The sequence below is a fragment of the Echinops telfairi genome, unplaced genomic scaffold (genome assembly GCF_000313985.2).
Source record: "Echinops telfairi isolate 266 unplaced genomic scaffold, ASM31398v2 ScPeMD7_2;HRSCAF=8, whole genome shotgun sequence".
NCBI classification, from domain to species: Eukaryota; Metazoa; Chordata; class Mammalia; order Afrosoricida; family Tenrecidae; genus Echinops; species Echinops telfairi.
The window spans coordinates 13065130-13081243 of NW_022103898.1; the positions used below are offsets into that span (position 1 = coordinate 13065130).

At 57.1% G+C, this 16114-nt stretch overlaps 1 protein-coding gene, 1 non-coding gene and 1 pseudogene across 2 annotated transcripts in view; 1 reads left to right on the forward strand and 2 right to left on the reverse strand.

The window, feature by feature from the left end:
* Positions 1–622: 622 nt before the first annotated feature.
* Positions 623–16114, forward strand: part of CARD10 (caspase recruitment domain family member 10) — a 29689-nt gene continuing 14197 nt past the window's right edge. The window contains exons 1-10 of the mRNA XM_045290336.1: positions 623–755; positions 2620–2945; positions 9513–9704; positions 10657–10812; positions 11388–11513; positions 12076–12267; positions 14031–14165; positions 14364–14479; positions 15168–15196; positions 15576–15699. Of these exons, the coding sequence (XP_045146271.1) occupies positions 626–755; positions 2620–2945; positions 9513–9704; positions 10657–10812; positions 11388–11513; positions 12076–12267; positions 14031–14165; positions 14364–14479; positions 15168–15196; positions 15576–15699 (1526 nt within the window). The 5' untranslated portion in view covers positions 623–625. The remainder of the gene's footprint in view (positions 756–2619; positions 2946–9512; positions 9705–10656; positions 10813–11387; positions 11514–12075; positions 12268–14030; positions 14166–14363; positions 14480–15167; positions 15197–15575; positions 15700–16114) is intronic.
* Positions 7661–9444, reverse strand: LOC101655951 (annotated as a pseudogene).
* On the reverse strand, positions 8015–8123 carry LOC115870683. The gene has a single exon (XR_004046838.1). It is a non-coding gene; the product is annotated as a U6 spliceosomal RNA (small nuclear RNA).

Below are 16114 nucleotides of genomic sequence, written 5' to 3' on the forward strand. Positions count from 1 at the left end.
GCCGGCCGGCTGTGCCCACCAACCGGCTGCCCCGCGGGAACTCCGTGCCCACACCGGCGTCCGAGTTTTGTCTGCCTTTGGGGGTTTCTGCCCACTTCCTGGGCCCTCGTGAGAGCCGGACTTGCATGTGGCCGTCGGGCCCTCTGATCTTTCTGGTTTCTGTCGGCCCCGCTCCTGGACCCCACACCCGCCAGGGCTTTTTCCTCAAGTGCCCCCGGGGTCCCCCTCCCCGCCTCTCTCCACAGGTGTGTCGGTCTGAGGATGCATCTGAGAGAAGAATAATTCTTTGCTTTGGGGCTGAATGGGGCTTTCTCTGTATTATTAAAGTCACAGGCCAGGTCCAAGGCTGCATTTACTGACCCATGGGGGTGGGGTGGGGTGGTGTGTGTGTGTGTGTGTGTGTGTGTCAGAGACAGAGAGTGTGTGCCCCCAGGGTTCTCCTGCCCATGCAGACAGCTCCCCTCCCTGATGTGTTCAAACAGGCCCCTGTGTCTGTGTGCCATTGACATAAAAATGTGAGGAATGCAGGCCCCCAGGGAAGAAGTGGCCAGGTGCTGGGGGGGAGGGGCCCTCACCTTGACCTCTGGTGATCCTGATTCTCCACCAACACTCCCCAGGCCGCCTGATGGACATCCTGCGTTGCCGGGGCAAGAGGGGCTACGAGGCCTTTCTGGAAGCCCTGGAGTTCTACTACCCTGAGCACTTCACCCTGCTGACCGGCCAGGAGGCTGCTCAGCGTTGCTCCATGATCCTGGGTGAGTGCAGCTGGGGGTAGGGGCCAGGGGCCAGGGGGCAGGCACTGAGCACAGGCTCTTCACCCCATCCTTGGGAGGCACTCCCATTATGCCTGCTGAACAGACAGGGGAACTGAGGCACAGAGAGAGCTGATGCAGCCTGTCCAAAGTCTCAGGGCACATGAGGCTGGTGTCCTAACCCAGCTGGCCCCCAGGCTTAACCTGACTCTTCCTGAAGAAACAAAAAAAACAAACGTTCAGGAGGACCCACTCAGATTTAGGGATATTTATGTTTCTTGTGTAAAATAGTCAAACACCGCAGGAGACTTTAGAATCAGAAGATAAAACGCACACACATATGGAAATTAAGTGACCGGTTATCCACATGGTCAGCAGTTCGAAAACACCCAAACCACCAGCGCCTCCTGTGGGGAGCGGGCAGAGACTGGGCTTTCTACTCCAGTAAACAGCTACAGCCTCGGAAACCCACAGGGGGCCGCTGTGAGTCAGCACTGGCTCCATGGCAGGGAGTTAAAGAACTCAAGAGAAATAGAAAAGGGCTTTACCAGGAGACCTGCTCTTCTTCCCCCAGCTCTGCACTGCTGGCAGAGTTTGGAGAACCCCCTTTTTCTTTGCATTCGTAGACTCATAGATGGGGTTGAGGGGATCAAGCACAGAGGATCCCCTTACAGATGATGTGTTGGATACAGGCTCGAGGGAGCTTGGCCAGCCTATCTACATACATTGGATGCAGGCCATCCCCCCAGGGAAACCCATTACATCAGATCGCAAAACCAAGGCCTGACCAAAGTGACATATATTAACCATAACAGGGATTCTGAGAAGTATAGTTCAAGAATGTGTGTGTGTTTTAAATATGAAACCAATGTACTTCCCACCAGCAGTGTGTGAGAGCTTTCTCTGCTCTATTCTCATGAACTCTGAATATCACTTGAAAGTATTTTGACCAATATAGGAAACCATAATATGTATTACTGCCTTAAATTTGTGCCTGAGAGATGCAGTTCACTGCTTGCTGGCTAGCGAATCTTGGGCAAATGACCTTTTCTGAGTCTTAGTTTCTGTCTGTCTTTTTTTTTTTTTTTTAATCATTTTATTGGGGCTCAGACAATTCATCACAATCCATACATATATCAATCGTGTAAAGCACACTTACACATTTGTTGCCCTCATCATTCTCAAAATTGACTTTCCTCTTGGGTTCCTGGGATTAGCTCCTCATTTTCCTTTTTCCCCTCCCCTTCCCTCCCCGATAGTTTCTGTCTTTCAAAGTGGTGTAACTATAGTAATAGTAATACTATACAGCATTGGCATGCAGCTTAAATAAGTGTGTTCATGAATCTAACGCAGAGGATGAAGTCAGCAAACCTTAGTGGCTATTGTTATCGTCGCTGAGGAGTGTGAGCATGTGTTTCTTTGTTGATTAGGCATTTATATTGTGAGATATTGATAGCTTTTGCCTATTGCTGGTAGGTTGCTTGCCTTTTTCTTATTTGTAGGCACTTTTTTAATATTATAGATTGTAAGCGACAGAGCCTCTGTTCTATATCAATGAATATTTCCATCAACTCCATTGTTGTCTGTTAACTTTGTTGATTGTATCTGTCATCACTTAGAGATTCCTTTTCCCCCCTTTTCTCTTATGGATTAGGGATTCGCCCATCTTTTCTCCTAGGGCTCCTGGATTTTGTGCCCTGTGTAGGAAGGTGTCCCCCACCCTCAACATTATGAAAACATAGTCCAGAGTTTTCTTCTAGCATGTTTATGGTTTGTGTTTTTCTGTGCCGTCTGCTATCCCCTTGCATTTCATTGACCTGACCTGGATTTCCTCTCCCCTGCAAACCCCTCGCCCCCAAACCCATAGATGAGGAGGGACCTGAGGGCTTGACCCAGTTCCTGATGACAGAGGTCCGGCGGCTGCGGGAGGCTCGCAAGGGCCAGCTGCAGCGGGAGCAGCAGCTGCAGGCCAGGGGCCGGTTGCTGGAGGAGGAGCGGGCAGGGCTAGAGCAGCGCCTGCGAGAGCAGCAGCAGGCCCAGGAGCGCTGCCAGCGGCTGCGGGAGGACTGGGAGGCCGGCAGCCTGGAGCTGCTGCGGCTCAAGGACGAGAACTACATGATCGCCATGCGCCTGGCGCAGCTCAGCGAGGAGAAGAATTCGGCTGTGCTCCGGAGCCGAGACCTTCAGCTGGTGGTAAGCCCTGGTTGGGTGGGTGGGTGGACAGGCAGAGAGGGGGCAAGTCTCTGCAGAAAATCATGGCACTATAGTAGCCAACTAATGGAATCCTGGTGGCATGGCGGGTTACCCATTGTGATGCTAACCACAAGGTCAGCAGTTCGAACCCATCAGCCGCTTCCCAGGAGAAAGATGAGGCTTTCTACTCCTGTAAAGAGTTCCCGGCTTGGAAACCCACCGGGACAGTTCAACCCTGTCCTCTAGGGTTGCTATGAGTTGAAGTTGACTTCAGGCAGCGAGTCTGAGGTTTTCCAAGCAGCCACCATGTTCTGGCTGTTTGACTAGGAACAAGTCCCTTGGGCCTCGCTTTTCTGGTCTGTCACACGGTAAGGCTGTTAACACTCATTCACTGGTGTGTAACAGCAGTTCCCAAGTTGGAGCCGTTTTGCCCCATGGAAACATTTGTCCATTTCTGAAAACGTGTGGTTATCACCATGGGGAGGGGAGGGGACAGTGCTACCAGCACCTTGAAAACGCAGCCAGAGCTGCTCCTACTCATCCTATGGGTTTTACAAGACAGCCCTCCAGAACCCCAAACCATCTGGCCCCAAACGGTCCAGGGGCCCCGTTAAGAAACCCGGGTTGTGAGGCACCGGAACCCAAAACGTGTGTGGCGACTAGCTGGGGTTGTTGACGAGCTCGTCATCCAGTGCCAGCTGCCGGCTGATTGCACGCTGCGCGGTTTTCACGAGGCGCCCTGCCTCCTGCTCACTGAGCACGCCCTTCCCCGAGCACTCCACCCAGACATAGAAGGGACTTGCTCAAGGTCGTGCAGCGTGCCAGTGGCACAGCCCCGATTTGAGCCGGGTCCTCCTGGTGCTGCTCTGGCTACTAACAGGGTTGTCATTCTGCTTGCTCTCCATCTGGGTGGAATCTCCCTCGGACAGCAAGTGGGGCCCAGCCTCTTATAAACTGGGCCAGACCCGCTCGGCTCAGTATGCTAACTGGCCTTAGCTCCGGGGAGTGTGGTAGGTATGTACTGTCCTGGGGAGTTGTGTGTGCCAAGGGAAAAGTGGCTGTGTGAGCTCCCACTCTGGGGGCTGTGGAATGTGTCGTCCTCCCCCCACCCCCCAGCCTGGCCTGTGGCTGTGGTGTTGCAGGGGGTGGTGTGTATCCACGGTGACAGTGGGCACACTGCTGTGCCCTTGTGGGGGCAGGTTGGTGTCTGGGAGAAATGAGCCGGCACTAGGGGTGACAGTGTGGAAGGGCTCAGGCCGCTGGTCTTGCTTGAGGGGGTAAGTGGGCAGTTTGGGGTGGTGAGGTACACGTGAGGCTATTGCCTGGGGGGGTCGGCGTGGTGTTTGTTGTGAGGTGGAAGCCGCCTGAGGCCTGCAGTGGACATCAGGCTCAGAGTCCAGGCTGTCTCTATGGTAACTGGACAGCACGACATGGTCCAGGTTTTCCTCTGTGTGCCTCAGTTTCCTCTTCTTTGAAGTGAGCATCCTGAGGGCGCTATGACTCACATAAGCTTCCCAGATCGTGGCAGTGGGGTGGGGGAAGGGTGCTGCTATGCCCTCCACTTATGGATGAGGAAGCTGAGGCCCCTGAGCTCAGTGAGGGCACTTTCCCAGGGTTCCAAGTTTGGCCATTTCCCACTCAGCTCTTGGTGTTGCTGAGGGCCAGGGAGAGTGTCAGGTAGGGAAAGCTGGGGTCCCCACCTTCACCCAGTGGTGCTCCTCCTTAGCTGACACGGAGGTGGGCTTCTTGGGGTGCGGAGTTCTGCTGTGTAGCATGCAGAATGGTGGTTGGGAGAGACTGCACCCCACTGGCCTGGCCGCACCTTTAGGGGTAGATGTGATTGAGGTGGTGCCTGAGGACTGGTGGGGGTGTGGGTATGTCCTGGGGGGCAATCTGAGTGTGCTGGGTGCCCAGGGTCTGTTCTGGAAGTCAGAAGAGCACATTGGCTGGGGGTTGGCAAGTCTACTTCTAGAATCACCCAAGGGCTACATCTCCATCTCCCACTTTGGGGAAGGGGGGACAGGGAAGAGGATAAGGGAGAAAATGAAATGAATTGATGAGTTCCTCTCCTTCAACCTCAGCTCCGCGGGAAGGGTGGAGAGCCAGGGGCAGCAGCTCTGTAAGGTTGCTGAGCCTGTGACTCGCTCCAAGGCGCCACTGCGTGGGATTGAAACTCCAGCAAGCTGAGTGCCCCACCGCTGGTGCCTCGGGGGAGTGGGAGGCTCCTTGGGGACATTGTTGAATTGGAGGAGGTTCACCCTAAACAGTGGCCTTCCCTTCTTGGAGCTTTGCCGCCACACAGGAACAAAGGCACTGCAGATGGTTCTTCACACAGCAGCTGACGGCACCTGCCTCGGCAGCTTGGGCCTGCCCCCCCATCCCCACCTCCATCCCGCAGGTGTGCCTGTGGCTGGGATTTAATACCGTGTTTTATAAGGTGCAAACTTAATGAGCTGGTATTTCTCAGCAACATAAACTTCAGGCACGTGCGCTGTAATTTTGTGCTAAGTGAGTTTGTACACCAGGATTAAATACATCCTCCTTTCTGGGTGTGCGGCGGTGGTGACGCAGACGCCTGATGCTCTGTCCCCCGCTCTCCCAGGGGTGGGCAAGGCGGCTGTTGTATGCGGCTGCAGCCTGCTGGGGAGGGTGTGGCCACGCTGGCCCTCACTAGCTGTCCTCCTCAGCAAGGCTCACAAAGCATATTTTGTGAGGGGAAAGGAATGCGGAGTCATGAATTTCTCTGGAGTCTTCTGCAGAGGAGGGGCGGACGGCTCGTTCCTGAAGCTGCCTGCCTCAGCCTCCTGCCTGCCATGGGGGCTGTGAGCCATTTTCCAATAGCTGCCAGGGACTCTCCAAGGTTACCCGACCCTGGGTGCATCTCAGTGTTATGCCTGGCTAGGGTGATTTTTGCCAAAACTGGCTTCATGTTTCTGGCCACCTGCTACTGCTTGTAGCCCTCAACCCAGCGGGCTGGGATCCACTGGGCCCGTTGTGTGTGTGTGTGGCTGTGACTACGGAAGTACGCACTGCAGGACAGGCACCAACTCTTCACGGACAAGTCTGTGACACTGCTGGCTGCTTTTAAGTGGCACAACCATTCCTGCTCTCCCCCACCCCCCTTCCACACACACGGTTCCACCACCAGGAGGATAAACGCACGGCCCGAGCTGCCCTCTCATCTGACCTTGTGAGTTGCCCTTGGCAGTGGCCTGGCAGGGCTCGTGGTACTGGTGCGGAAACAGGCGTTCCCAGGCAAGGCTCTGATAGGGATTTCTTTCCTGGAGGACGAGACTCCAGGTTGTCCTACAGTGTGTGTTGAGCTTAGAAAATGTGTGCCCTCTGAGCCACTGCCCCGTCCCCTGTATGGCTGAGGAGGCCAAGGGACAGGGAGGACTCGTGAGCTGCCCAAGGTCACATGGGGTCAGAGGCAGACCCCTGATGCCTCTTGTTCACGGTCCAGCCCTCCTTCCCCTCGGTCACCCCAATACTCGGCCCGTGGACTGGACAGGTGGTCCCCACTTAATGCCCGAGGCCCATTCCCCTGAGACCCCTTATAGGCTGAGTCTGATGTCATGTGAGGACCTCTTTTCTCGTATTTTGATGCCTTTTCTCATCAGCATCCTTATACATCCTATCTTGTTTTTTTTTTTTAATAAATTCTATCTTGAGGGGTTTGCAAACATCGCATGTAAGACGCATCTTAATACATAATATCTATGTTTTAAAACACACACACACCGGCATCACAAACACGTCCCCGACCATGACATCCAGCTGGGCAATGTGGGCGTTTGGTCACTGTGCCAGTGATCCCATGGGTGGGAGGCTCAGGATCGCCCGGGCTCTCCCTGGGTTTCTCATTGAACCTTTCACAGTCTGCCTCCCCAGTGTCATTAACAAAGCGATGAGTGTCCGGGCCTCATCTTTTCACGCCATTGAAACCCCTGATTTCATTTGAAAAACAAACAAGCAAACCCCAAACCTCCAGCGAATCCTTTGACGAAGGAGCCCCAGGGGCGTCGTGCGTTCACAGTTGGGCTGCTACCCACAAGGCCCACAGTGTGACCACACCTGCCGGCTCGTGGGGAAAAGAGACTTTCTACTCCCATCGAGAGTGACCTCTGTAGACCATGGGACATCCCCTCACAGAAGGGTCACGAGGAAGGGGTGCTTCAACCAGGGTGCAGTAGAGCACCGATGAAACACACAGTAATCCTCTGGTTCCTTGAGGGCCCCTCAACCCCATATCATGATCCCGATCCTGCCCTTCAGTTCTGGCTAAACCAGAGCATGTGCCCTGGTACAGATAAGAGCTCACGACACACGGAATCCAGGTCAGATAAACCCCTCAGGAACAGAAAAGGAAATATCCCTACCAAGAGGTTAGGGGTAAGATGGGGAGAGGAGGGGAGGGAGGGGGGACCGATTGCAACGATCGACACATAACCATCCCCCCACCCCCCACCACGGGGGACGAACCACAGAAACCATGGGAGAAGGGAGACAGCGGTCAGTGTAAGATATGAAAATGATCATAATTTATCAAGGGGTCATGAGGGTGAGGGGGTGGAGGGAGGGAAAAAAGAGGAGCTGATACCAAGGGTTCAAATAGAAAGTAAATGTCTAGGAAATAATGATGGCAGCATAGGTACAAATATGCTTGATACAACTGATGCATGGATTGTTAAAAGAGCTGTCAGAGACCCCAATACAATGATCTTAAGAAAAAGAAAAAAAAAAGTTAGTCTCAGAAACCCAGAGGGCATGTCTGCCCTGCAGAATCGCTGTGAGCTGGGATCCCCTTGATGGCAGTGAGTTTGTGTTTTGGGGGCATCCTTTCACTGTAAAAACTTTTCTTCCACATCTTTTTCCTCTTCTGGCTTTATATTTTTTCCTCCAGCGTTTCTTTTTTTTTTTTAAGTGGCAGACAGGATTTATTTTGATTCCTCCTAAAGAACCCATTGCTCACAATGGATGGCTGTATGGATGTGATAAGAGCTGTACGAGCCCCCAATAAAATGACCTAAAAAGAAAGACCACATGGCTACAAGTCCACGAGTCTTTTTTTTAATATGGAACGCTTCACGAATTTGCGTGTTATCCTTGTGCAGGGGCCATGCTGATCTTCTCTGCATCGTTCCAATTTTTTAGTATATGTGCTGCCGAAGCGAGCACAGTCCACGAGTCTTAACAATCCCGTTTTCTGTGCTGCAAGCCCAAGTCTCTGACCAGTAAACAGAGCTCAATCAGCACTCCAGAAGACCCTCTTGCATGCAGTATTGGTGTACGGGTGCGAGCGCCACTCAACATAGCCTCCTGTGCCAACGTGCCCAGGCGAATCATGTACAACTTTAGCTCAACGCCAGGTCCGGCTTCAGTCACCTCCACATTGTGGTGGTCCACCTTCTTGTAGGTGTGGTGTTGGAACGAGATGTAGTCATCCTGGTTTGCAAAAATGATGATCCTGTGGCTGTCATCTTTGGGGACAGGGAGCAGATACTTCAGGATGTCAGAGACCCGTTTGTCCAGGCGGGAGGAGAAACCGTGCATACTGAGGTGGGGCTTGGCTTCTGACATTGTGCCCAGGTCAGGGATGTCATGCCGCATGACGAGACGTTGCAAAGGTTGAAGTATGCAGGGGGGGCCGGACGGCAGGTGGCTGATAATGAGCCCCACTGGCATGCCACGGCGCTCGTGAACTACCTGCAAGTCCGTTACTCCATTGGCTTTGCAAGCTCGCACTAGCACGCCCACCTCATGCCGGCCTCGGTTCATGCGCTGTGCACCTGGGAACACCAGTGTCACTTCCTTTGCAAACATCTTGAGGTGCGAACTGGGATCTCGGGAGGTGGTGATCATGATCTTGGGGTCTTCAAGCCCTGCCCATCGATACTCATCATCCACATGGCTGGTTACTCCTTCACCACCAACATTATCAAACTCCAGGGACCCATGTAGCGCTAGAGCCTCACGACGTAACTAGGTGGGAATCAGGTGGTTCTCTTCAAGCTTGCCCAGAGCCGCTTTCTTCTCCTGGGCATTTCGCTCTGCTTCCTCGTGGGCCTTGTGGTACAGGTACAGGTACTGGTACTTGCGGCGGCGCAGCATCCTGAGCGCCCCTTCCACGTGGGTTTCGGAATGTGTGGATTTTTCCCTTCAGCGTTTCTTGCTGCATCTTCTAACCCCGCTATGTCCTGATCCGGATCCCCTTCTCGATCCTGAGCCATGCTCAGTAGCCCTGCAATGCAACTTTGTATCCAGTGCCTGTTAGTGACAGGAAGACTTACAAAAAGGAAACAAAAGTCTTGGGGTCTGCAGGATTGTTGGGCAGGCAAGCTTGCTGTGACGTAGCCTATCCACCCCCGAGTCCTTGAAGCAGAGCGTCCTTGGCCTCACTGCAACCCCCTCCTCCCTTTGTGCTCACCCAGTCTGTCCCTTCTCCAGAGTTCAGTGTGGGGGAGGATGCCTGTTCCGGCCCCTTAGGAATCTGGGAGGAGTGAGGGAGCTGGCCCAGCTGGTGGCTGCTAGTGTGTCCCCCAGGCTGACCCCTGTTTTGGGCCACAGGTGGATCAGCTCAAGCTCAAGGTGAGCCGCCTGGAGGAGGAGTGCACCCTGCTGCGCAGGACCCGGGGGCCGCTCCCTGGGTCTGAGGAGAAGGAGAGGGAACCAGAGGGCATGGACCTGGTCTCGGAGCTGCGGGCAGAGAACCAGCGGCTGACCACATCCCTGCAGGAGCTGCAGGAGGGCCTGCGGCAGGTACCCGGGTGTCAGGTGGAGTGTTGGGGGTGCTTGCTGAGGCCCCTCCCATTCCTTACTCCATCTCCCTGAGGTCTGGACAGGTGAGGGTTCCAGAAGTGGGGGTCTGAAGTCTGGTCAGCATCCCACTGAGTACCCTGTCTGGTCTGGGGTCTGCCTCTCGGAAGTCTCTGAACCTCCAGAAACTATACACCTCCTTTCTTGTGCAAGAGGGCTTTTCTGGCATGAGGGTCCCCAGCTTTCCTTTTGTTTTTAGGGTAGTCTGTGACCCCGGAGGAGTCTTTGGGTGGCACAGACGGTTAAGTGCTCAGCTGCTAAACAGAAGGCTGGCCGTTCGAGGCTGGACCTGGAGGTGCCTTGGAAGAAAGACGTGGCAACCTCCTTCCCCCAAACGGCAGCTCAGTTCTACTCTGATGCACACGGGCGCCCGCTGTCCGAGAGCCCCCTGAGCTCTGGATGGCCCGACCTGGCTTAGTGGCCTGGCAGGCCTACCTCCTGCTCAGAACTCCTCTTACGACCCAGGAAGTGGGGGCATGGGAAGTAGGGTGTCGCTGTGTTTTGTGGGTCTGTGGGGTCCCTGGCTGGGGTGTGGGATTGGAGGCTGGTCCTTGGGCTCAGGGGCCACTTCCGGGGCCAGACTCAGGCAGAAGCTTTGGGAGGGCTGTCCTTTGGCTAGCTTTAAGCATTGGGTGGGGGCCAAGCAAGGGCAGGGCCTGGTTCCCGTTAAGAATACGATCCTGACCCAACTTGCCGGGAGCACACCCTCCTGCACATACCCTCCTGCACACACCCTCCTGCACCATGGGTCCCCATGCTCCCTGGAGGCTGGGTGGGGCTGGTGCAGCTCCAGGTCTCCCCAGGTCAAGGGCTGGTGGGACAGGCCCCAGGGCTCAGGGTTTCCGACTCCCTCTTCCTCCCCACACTCAATGCAGCCCTGACTTCTGACCCCCAGGAGGCAGGCCGGCCGGGGGCCCCGGGCTCAGAGCGCATCCTCCTGGACATCTTGGAGCACGACTGCCGCGAGGCGCAGGACAGCCGGCAGGAGCTGTGCCAGAAGCTGCACGCTGTGCAGGGGGAGCTGCAGTGGGCGGAGGAGCTGCGGGACAAGGTCGCTTCCCGTGCCCCCTCCCCACCCGACGGCCCCCACCTTCCTTCTACTAACAGCCCAGCCCCTGGGTAGGAATCCCTGAGCTACCTACTGGGTGCCAGGCCCTGTGCTAAGAAGTAGCCATTCACCCGCCCTCAAATGCTTGATCAAGTGTTCTGCGTGCCCAGGGCTACATCGGCGAGCAAAGCAAAGGCGGCCGCTTCCATTGGGGGACAGTCCAGCGGGGGAGGCAGGAGCTGCCATGCTCACGAGGAGAGCTCAGTGTTTGGGTGCTGTACAGAGGAGCTCTGAAGAGCCCAGGGAAGGGATAGTGAGCCGTCAGACTGCCTGGCAGTAGCCGGGAGGGTGGAAGTAGTGTATTATCTACCCACTCACTGGATCAGGCAACCGAGGTCCAGCTGGCCGATTGAAATTGGGCTCAGGGCTACCTGCCTGTCGAGCCGGGTCTCTCTCATGGGAATGTGGCCACCTGCTGGGTAACCTCCCCACCGCCTTGCACACACATGCGCGCACGCACACACACTCTTGGGCTCCTTGGCTGCCACTGTGGTCCAACCAGCCAGTCCTGCCCCCAGTACCTGCAGGAGATGGAGGACCTGCGGCTGAAGCACCGCACACTGCAGAAGGACTGTGACCTGTACAAGCATCGCATGGCCACCGTCCTAGCACAGCTGGAAGAGATCGAGAAGGAGCGGGACCAGGTGAGGCCGCCCCGCTGCGTGTGCGCGTGTGCGGCCTGGCTGTCTCTCGGGGGTGCAAGAGCAGTGGGCAGGACTGGAATTGTAGAAAAGTCCTCGCCAGTCCACTGATGGCTTAGGGTAGGGCAGGGAGCCCGGGAGAAACACAGACCTGGCTCCTGGGACACACCTGGGCTTATGAGGCCATGACCACATCGGTCCCCATGCCCTTCAATTCCAAGTGCTTCCTTCTGTTGGGTCCAGGACAAGGCCTGCACAGGGCCGGTGCTGGCAGATACTTGCCGATGAAAAGCTTCTCGCAAGTTCTGACTTCCAGCCCGTCTCCTGGCCTCGTCTCCAGCTGAGGCCCTGGGGTGGGTGACTTGGAAGGTTGCCAGGAGTCTGAGCAGACTCAGCCCCGCTGACCACCGCAGCGCTGGCTGCTGAGTCCGAGCAGACTCAGCCCCGCTGACCGCCGCAGCGCTGGCTGCTGCTGCCCTGTCGCCAGGCTCGGAGGCCAGGACAGTGAGCCAGCGTGGCTCCTTGGCTGTCGATCCCCGACCTCCTCCCTGCCCACTGCCCCCAGGCCATCCAGAGCCGGGACCGGGTCCAGCTGCAGTACTCACAGAGTCTCATTGAGAAGGACCAGTACCGCAAGCAGGTGCGCGGCCTGGAGGTGGAGCGGGATGAGCTGCTGACCACACTCACCAGCCTGGAGGGCACCAAGTCCCTGCTGGAGGCGCAGCTGCAGCGGGTCCAGGGCGGCCCCGGCCTCAAGGTCAGAAGGTCGGAGCAGAGGGTCCTGGGCTTGTCCTGGGAATTAGAGAGGACGGAGGAGCCTGGCAGGAGCTCTGGGTGGGGGTGGGGTGGGATGGAGAAGAGCTGGGGTGAGGACATGCTCAGGGGGAGCCCTGGGCTGGGAGCCTGCGGGTCCTGCTTGGAAGGAAACAGGTGGGCCTTGGTAGTGCCCTCACCCCAAGTCAGGAACAGCCTGGTCTTGGAGTGAGCGAGCTGAGCTCTCCGGCAGGGTGAGGCAGGCAGGGGCCCTGGTAGGAGCCCTAGGGTCTAGGCTTCGTTGGAGATGTCTTGTCTTGTCAGAGAGTGAACAATCTGTGGGCTTCTGGGTTTCTGGGATTGCTCCAGGGCAGCGGTACTATTTAGTGAGAGAGAGAGAGAGAGAGAGAGTGTGTTCTGGCCGTGTGAGGTGGCTGAGCATCTTGGAATGCAGAATAGAAACAGTACCTTAGAGGTCCTTGGAGTCCAGCTGGTTCAGTCCCCTCCTTGCCCCAGAGGGGAGGGGAGGCCAGGGACTCACCCTGCATCCCACAGCCGGCCAGCTCTGGGGCAGCTTGCCCCTAAACAAACAAATACACAGACAGACGAAGAAGCTCACTGCCTTTGAGTCAACTCTGCCTCATCGTGTGACCCTACAGGACCAGGCAGAACTGCCCCCGGGGCTTTCCGGGACTATAACACTTTAAGGGAGTAGAAAGCCTTATCGTTCGCCCATGGAGCAACTGGTGGTTTCGAACTGCTGACCTTGTTAGCAGCCCAGCACGTAACCCACTATACCAGCAGGGCTGGAGCTGACGCTCAGGTGTCTTCCGGGTGGCTCTGCCGTTTCCTGTTTGGGGCAGGCTTGAGGGGCTTCAGGCAGCCCAGGGCTGAGGCAAGGAGGCCCAGAGGATGGATGAATGTTTTCCCCGCTCTGTCTAGCTTGCATCACGGCCCCTTAGCATGCCCATCCTCCCTTATTCCCAGCCAAATTGGCCTTTTAATGCTCACACCCATTGTCACCCAGTTGATTCTGACTCAATAGGACAGAGCGGAGCTGCCCCCGTGGGTTGTCGAGGCTGCACATCAGGAGAGGAGCGGACAGCCTCTTCTTTCTCCTGTAGAGCAGCCTGTGGTTTTGAACTGCTGATCCCGAGGTTAGCCACCCAACTCATGGCCCACTGTGCTATCAGTCCTAGAATCTACCACAGTCCTGCCTCGGGGGCTTAGCACATGCTCTTCCCTCTACCTGGAACAACCTCCTCTCATTGACCCACTTAGCACGCATTTAGCTTTGCCTTCTCAGCCCAGACCCTGAGTTTGGCTAGCCCTCCCAGGCCCCAGGCCCTTTCCCTCTGGCCTCGGGCACCGCCCCCACCCGCCACATCCAGGACTGTCACCAGTTAACCAGCAGCTGCTGCTGCATCTATGCCTGCTCGTGGAGATGGAGCGTATGGGAGTCCAGCTGGACTCCACCTGGTCTTCAGGGGCTGGTTTTTGGGAAACAGGGCACCAGACCTTTCTTCCAAGGTACCCCCTTTTGGTTGGGGGCCAGAGAGCAACCGTGTGCCCCACCCAGGGATTCTGCTCTCACTGCCTTTGGGGGCCATGGTTCTCATGTGCTAGCTTGTCTGCTTTGGTCCTTCCCTCCAGACTGAGTGCCCCCAGGGCCACCAGCTGGCTCCCTGGGCCTCACTGTGCCCTGGGTCTAGCCGGTGGCTGTGTTGGGCCAGGCCAGCCCGGCTCACCCCTCCTCTCTCCTCCCAGGCCTGTACCTCCTCCCACTCCCTGTGCTCCAACCTTAGCAGCACCTGGAGCCTCAGTGACTTCACCTCCCCCCTGGCGGCCCTGGATGCGGCCGGAGAGGCAGTGGCCGCAGGGGGATCTGAGCCCCACACCTCGGTGAGACGCCCACCTGCCCCAGACTGGTGGGTGGGCTGTGGGAGACAGGTGCAGTCCCATGCAGAGTCAGCATGGCGCTGAACCTGGGGGGGGCCAGGGGAGCTGGGGTGTCCCTGCGCGGGCAGTGGGCTCCCCCTTGGCCTTGAGGTCTGTGTGGTGCTGGCCGTTGAGGTGACTGGGCCGTGACCGGCATTGCAGGAAGAGGCCACGGACAGCGAGAAGGAGATCAACCGGCTCTCCATCCTGCCCTTCCCCCCCAGCGCTGGCTCCATTCTACGGCGGCAGCGTGAGGAGGACCCTGCGCCTGCAAAGAGGTACTCGGGTCTTCCCCCCTGGGGAGCAGGAGAGACCTGGGGAAGCAAGGCTGCTTCTCCCTGGAGGACCACCTTCCACTTGCCCTCTGCAGAGCCCTGTCTGGGCAGCCACCGCTCTCTGTTGGCCTTGGCAGACAGAGCGCTGGACACCAGACCCCACGAGTCCTGGGAGGGCCAAGGTCAGGGTTAGGACAGAGAACCACCGGAAATCCAACCTTGAAGATCCCGCTCGGGCCAGGACTAAGGATCAGGAACTCGGGGAAGCCAGCCCCAGGTTCATCAGCCAGCCAGTGGCCACACCTGCCTCCCTGTCGCTACTCTCTCTGGAAGGCACTAGGAGGTCTCAGAGGCATGAGGATGCCAGGTGGGAGGTGGGGAGGTGGACCCCAGAGCCACAGTGGCCATTCAGGGTACAAGGTGAGAGTGAGATGAGGGTGGAGTAAGGTTTCGGGGAGTGGTGAGGGAGCCTGGGACAGGCTAGGTCTGCAGCCATGGCCTGAGGGTTAACTTCTGGCCCTGTAAGTCTGGGGAAGCAGGGTGGCGAGGCTGCGCAGTACCTGAGGCCCGTGCTCAGGGGTTTCCCTGCCTGACTTGGGGCCACAGGACCTTGTAGTGGTTCTGGAACAGGAGGGAGTGCGCAGAGGGCCTGTCGCACCTGACCTGTTTCTCTGCATCCCTTCTCTGCCAGGTCCTTCAGCAGCATGTCCGACATCACAGGTAACTCCCTGGAGGACTGCGGGTGGAGGACCCCTGTGGGGGTGGGGCACTTACTTTCCCTGAGGTGCCATGGCTGGGGTGAAGCTGGGAAAGGCCAGCAGCCACCCTGTGCCCCCAGCATTTGGCTCCTGCTTCCGACCCTGAGCCCAGCCCTGGTCACACTGCAGCACAGGCCCCTTCTCAGATCTGACTCTCCTCCCCGCTCCCCGGGAAAGCACAGTCTCACTCTGAAGGCTCCTGGGCAGCTCTGAGCCCAGTGGGGACCTCAGCCTACCGAGGCTCCAGGGGCTTAGCACCTGTCATGGGCTGTGTGCTCAGGTCTCCCCATTTCCTGTTTCTCAGGACCCTCTCTGAGCCTCACCCTTTCTCCCCCCTCCAGGGAGTGTGACACTTAAGCCCTGGTCCCCAGGCCTGTCCTCCTCCTCCTCCTCGGACAGCGTGTGGCCCTTGGGAAAGCCGGATGGCCTCCTGGCCAGGGGCTGTGGCCTAGACCTCTTTAACAGGTACTGGCAGCACCTGGGGCCAGAACAAGGGTGGGGGGCTTGGTGAGCAGGGGTGAGGTGGAGGGAGCAGCAAAGCCTTTCTTTAGACAGAGTTTCAATCCTGGGTTTCAATCCTGTCACCACCCGGGCTGTTCATGGTCTGTGCGACGTGGGCTGGTCATGCTACCCCTCTGGGCCTGTTTCTCCATAGGTTCAAGGCTATCGGTGGGAGTTCGAGGTTCAGGGAAATTAAGCTCCCTGTTCTGCCAGGCGCCAAACTCATCCCCACCCCCATCCCCACCGCCGTGGACTCTCAGTCCAAAGGAGAGCTGCTCCTGGGTTTTCAAGGCTGTTGCTCTCTCAGGGAGCACAGCTTCATTGTCCTCCTGCGGAGCAGCTGGTGCGCTTGAACCGCTGACCCTGTGGTGAGCAGCCC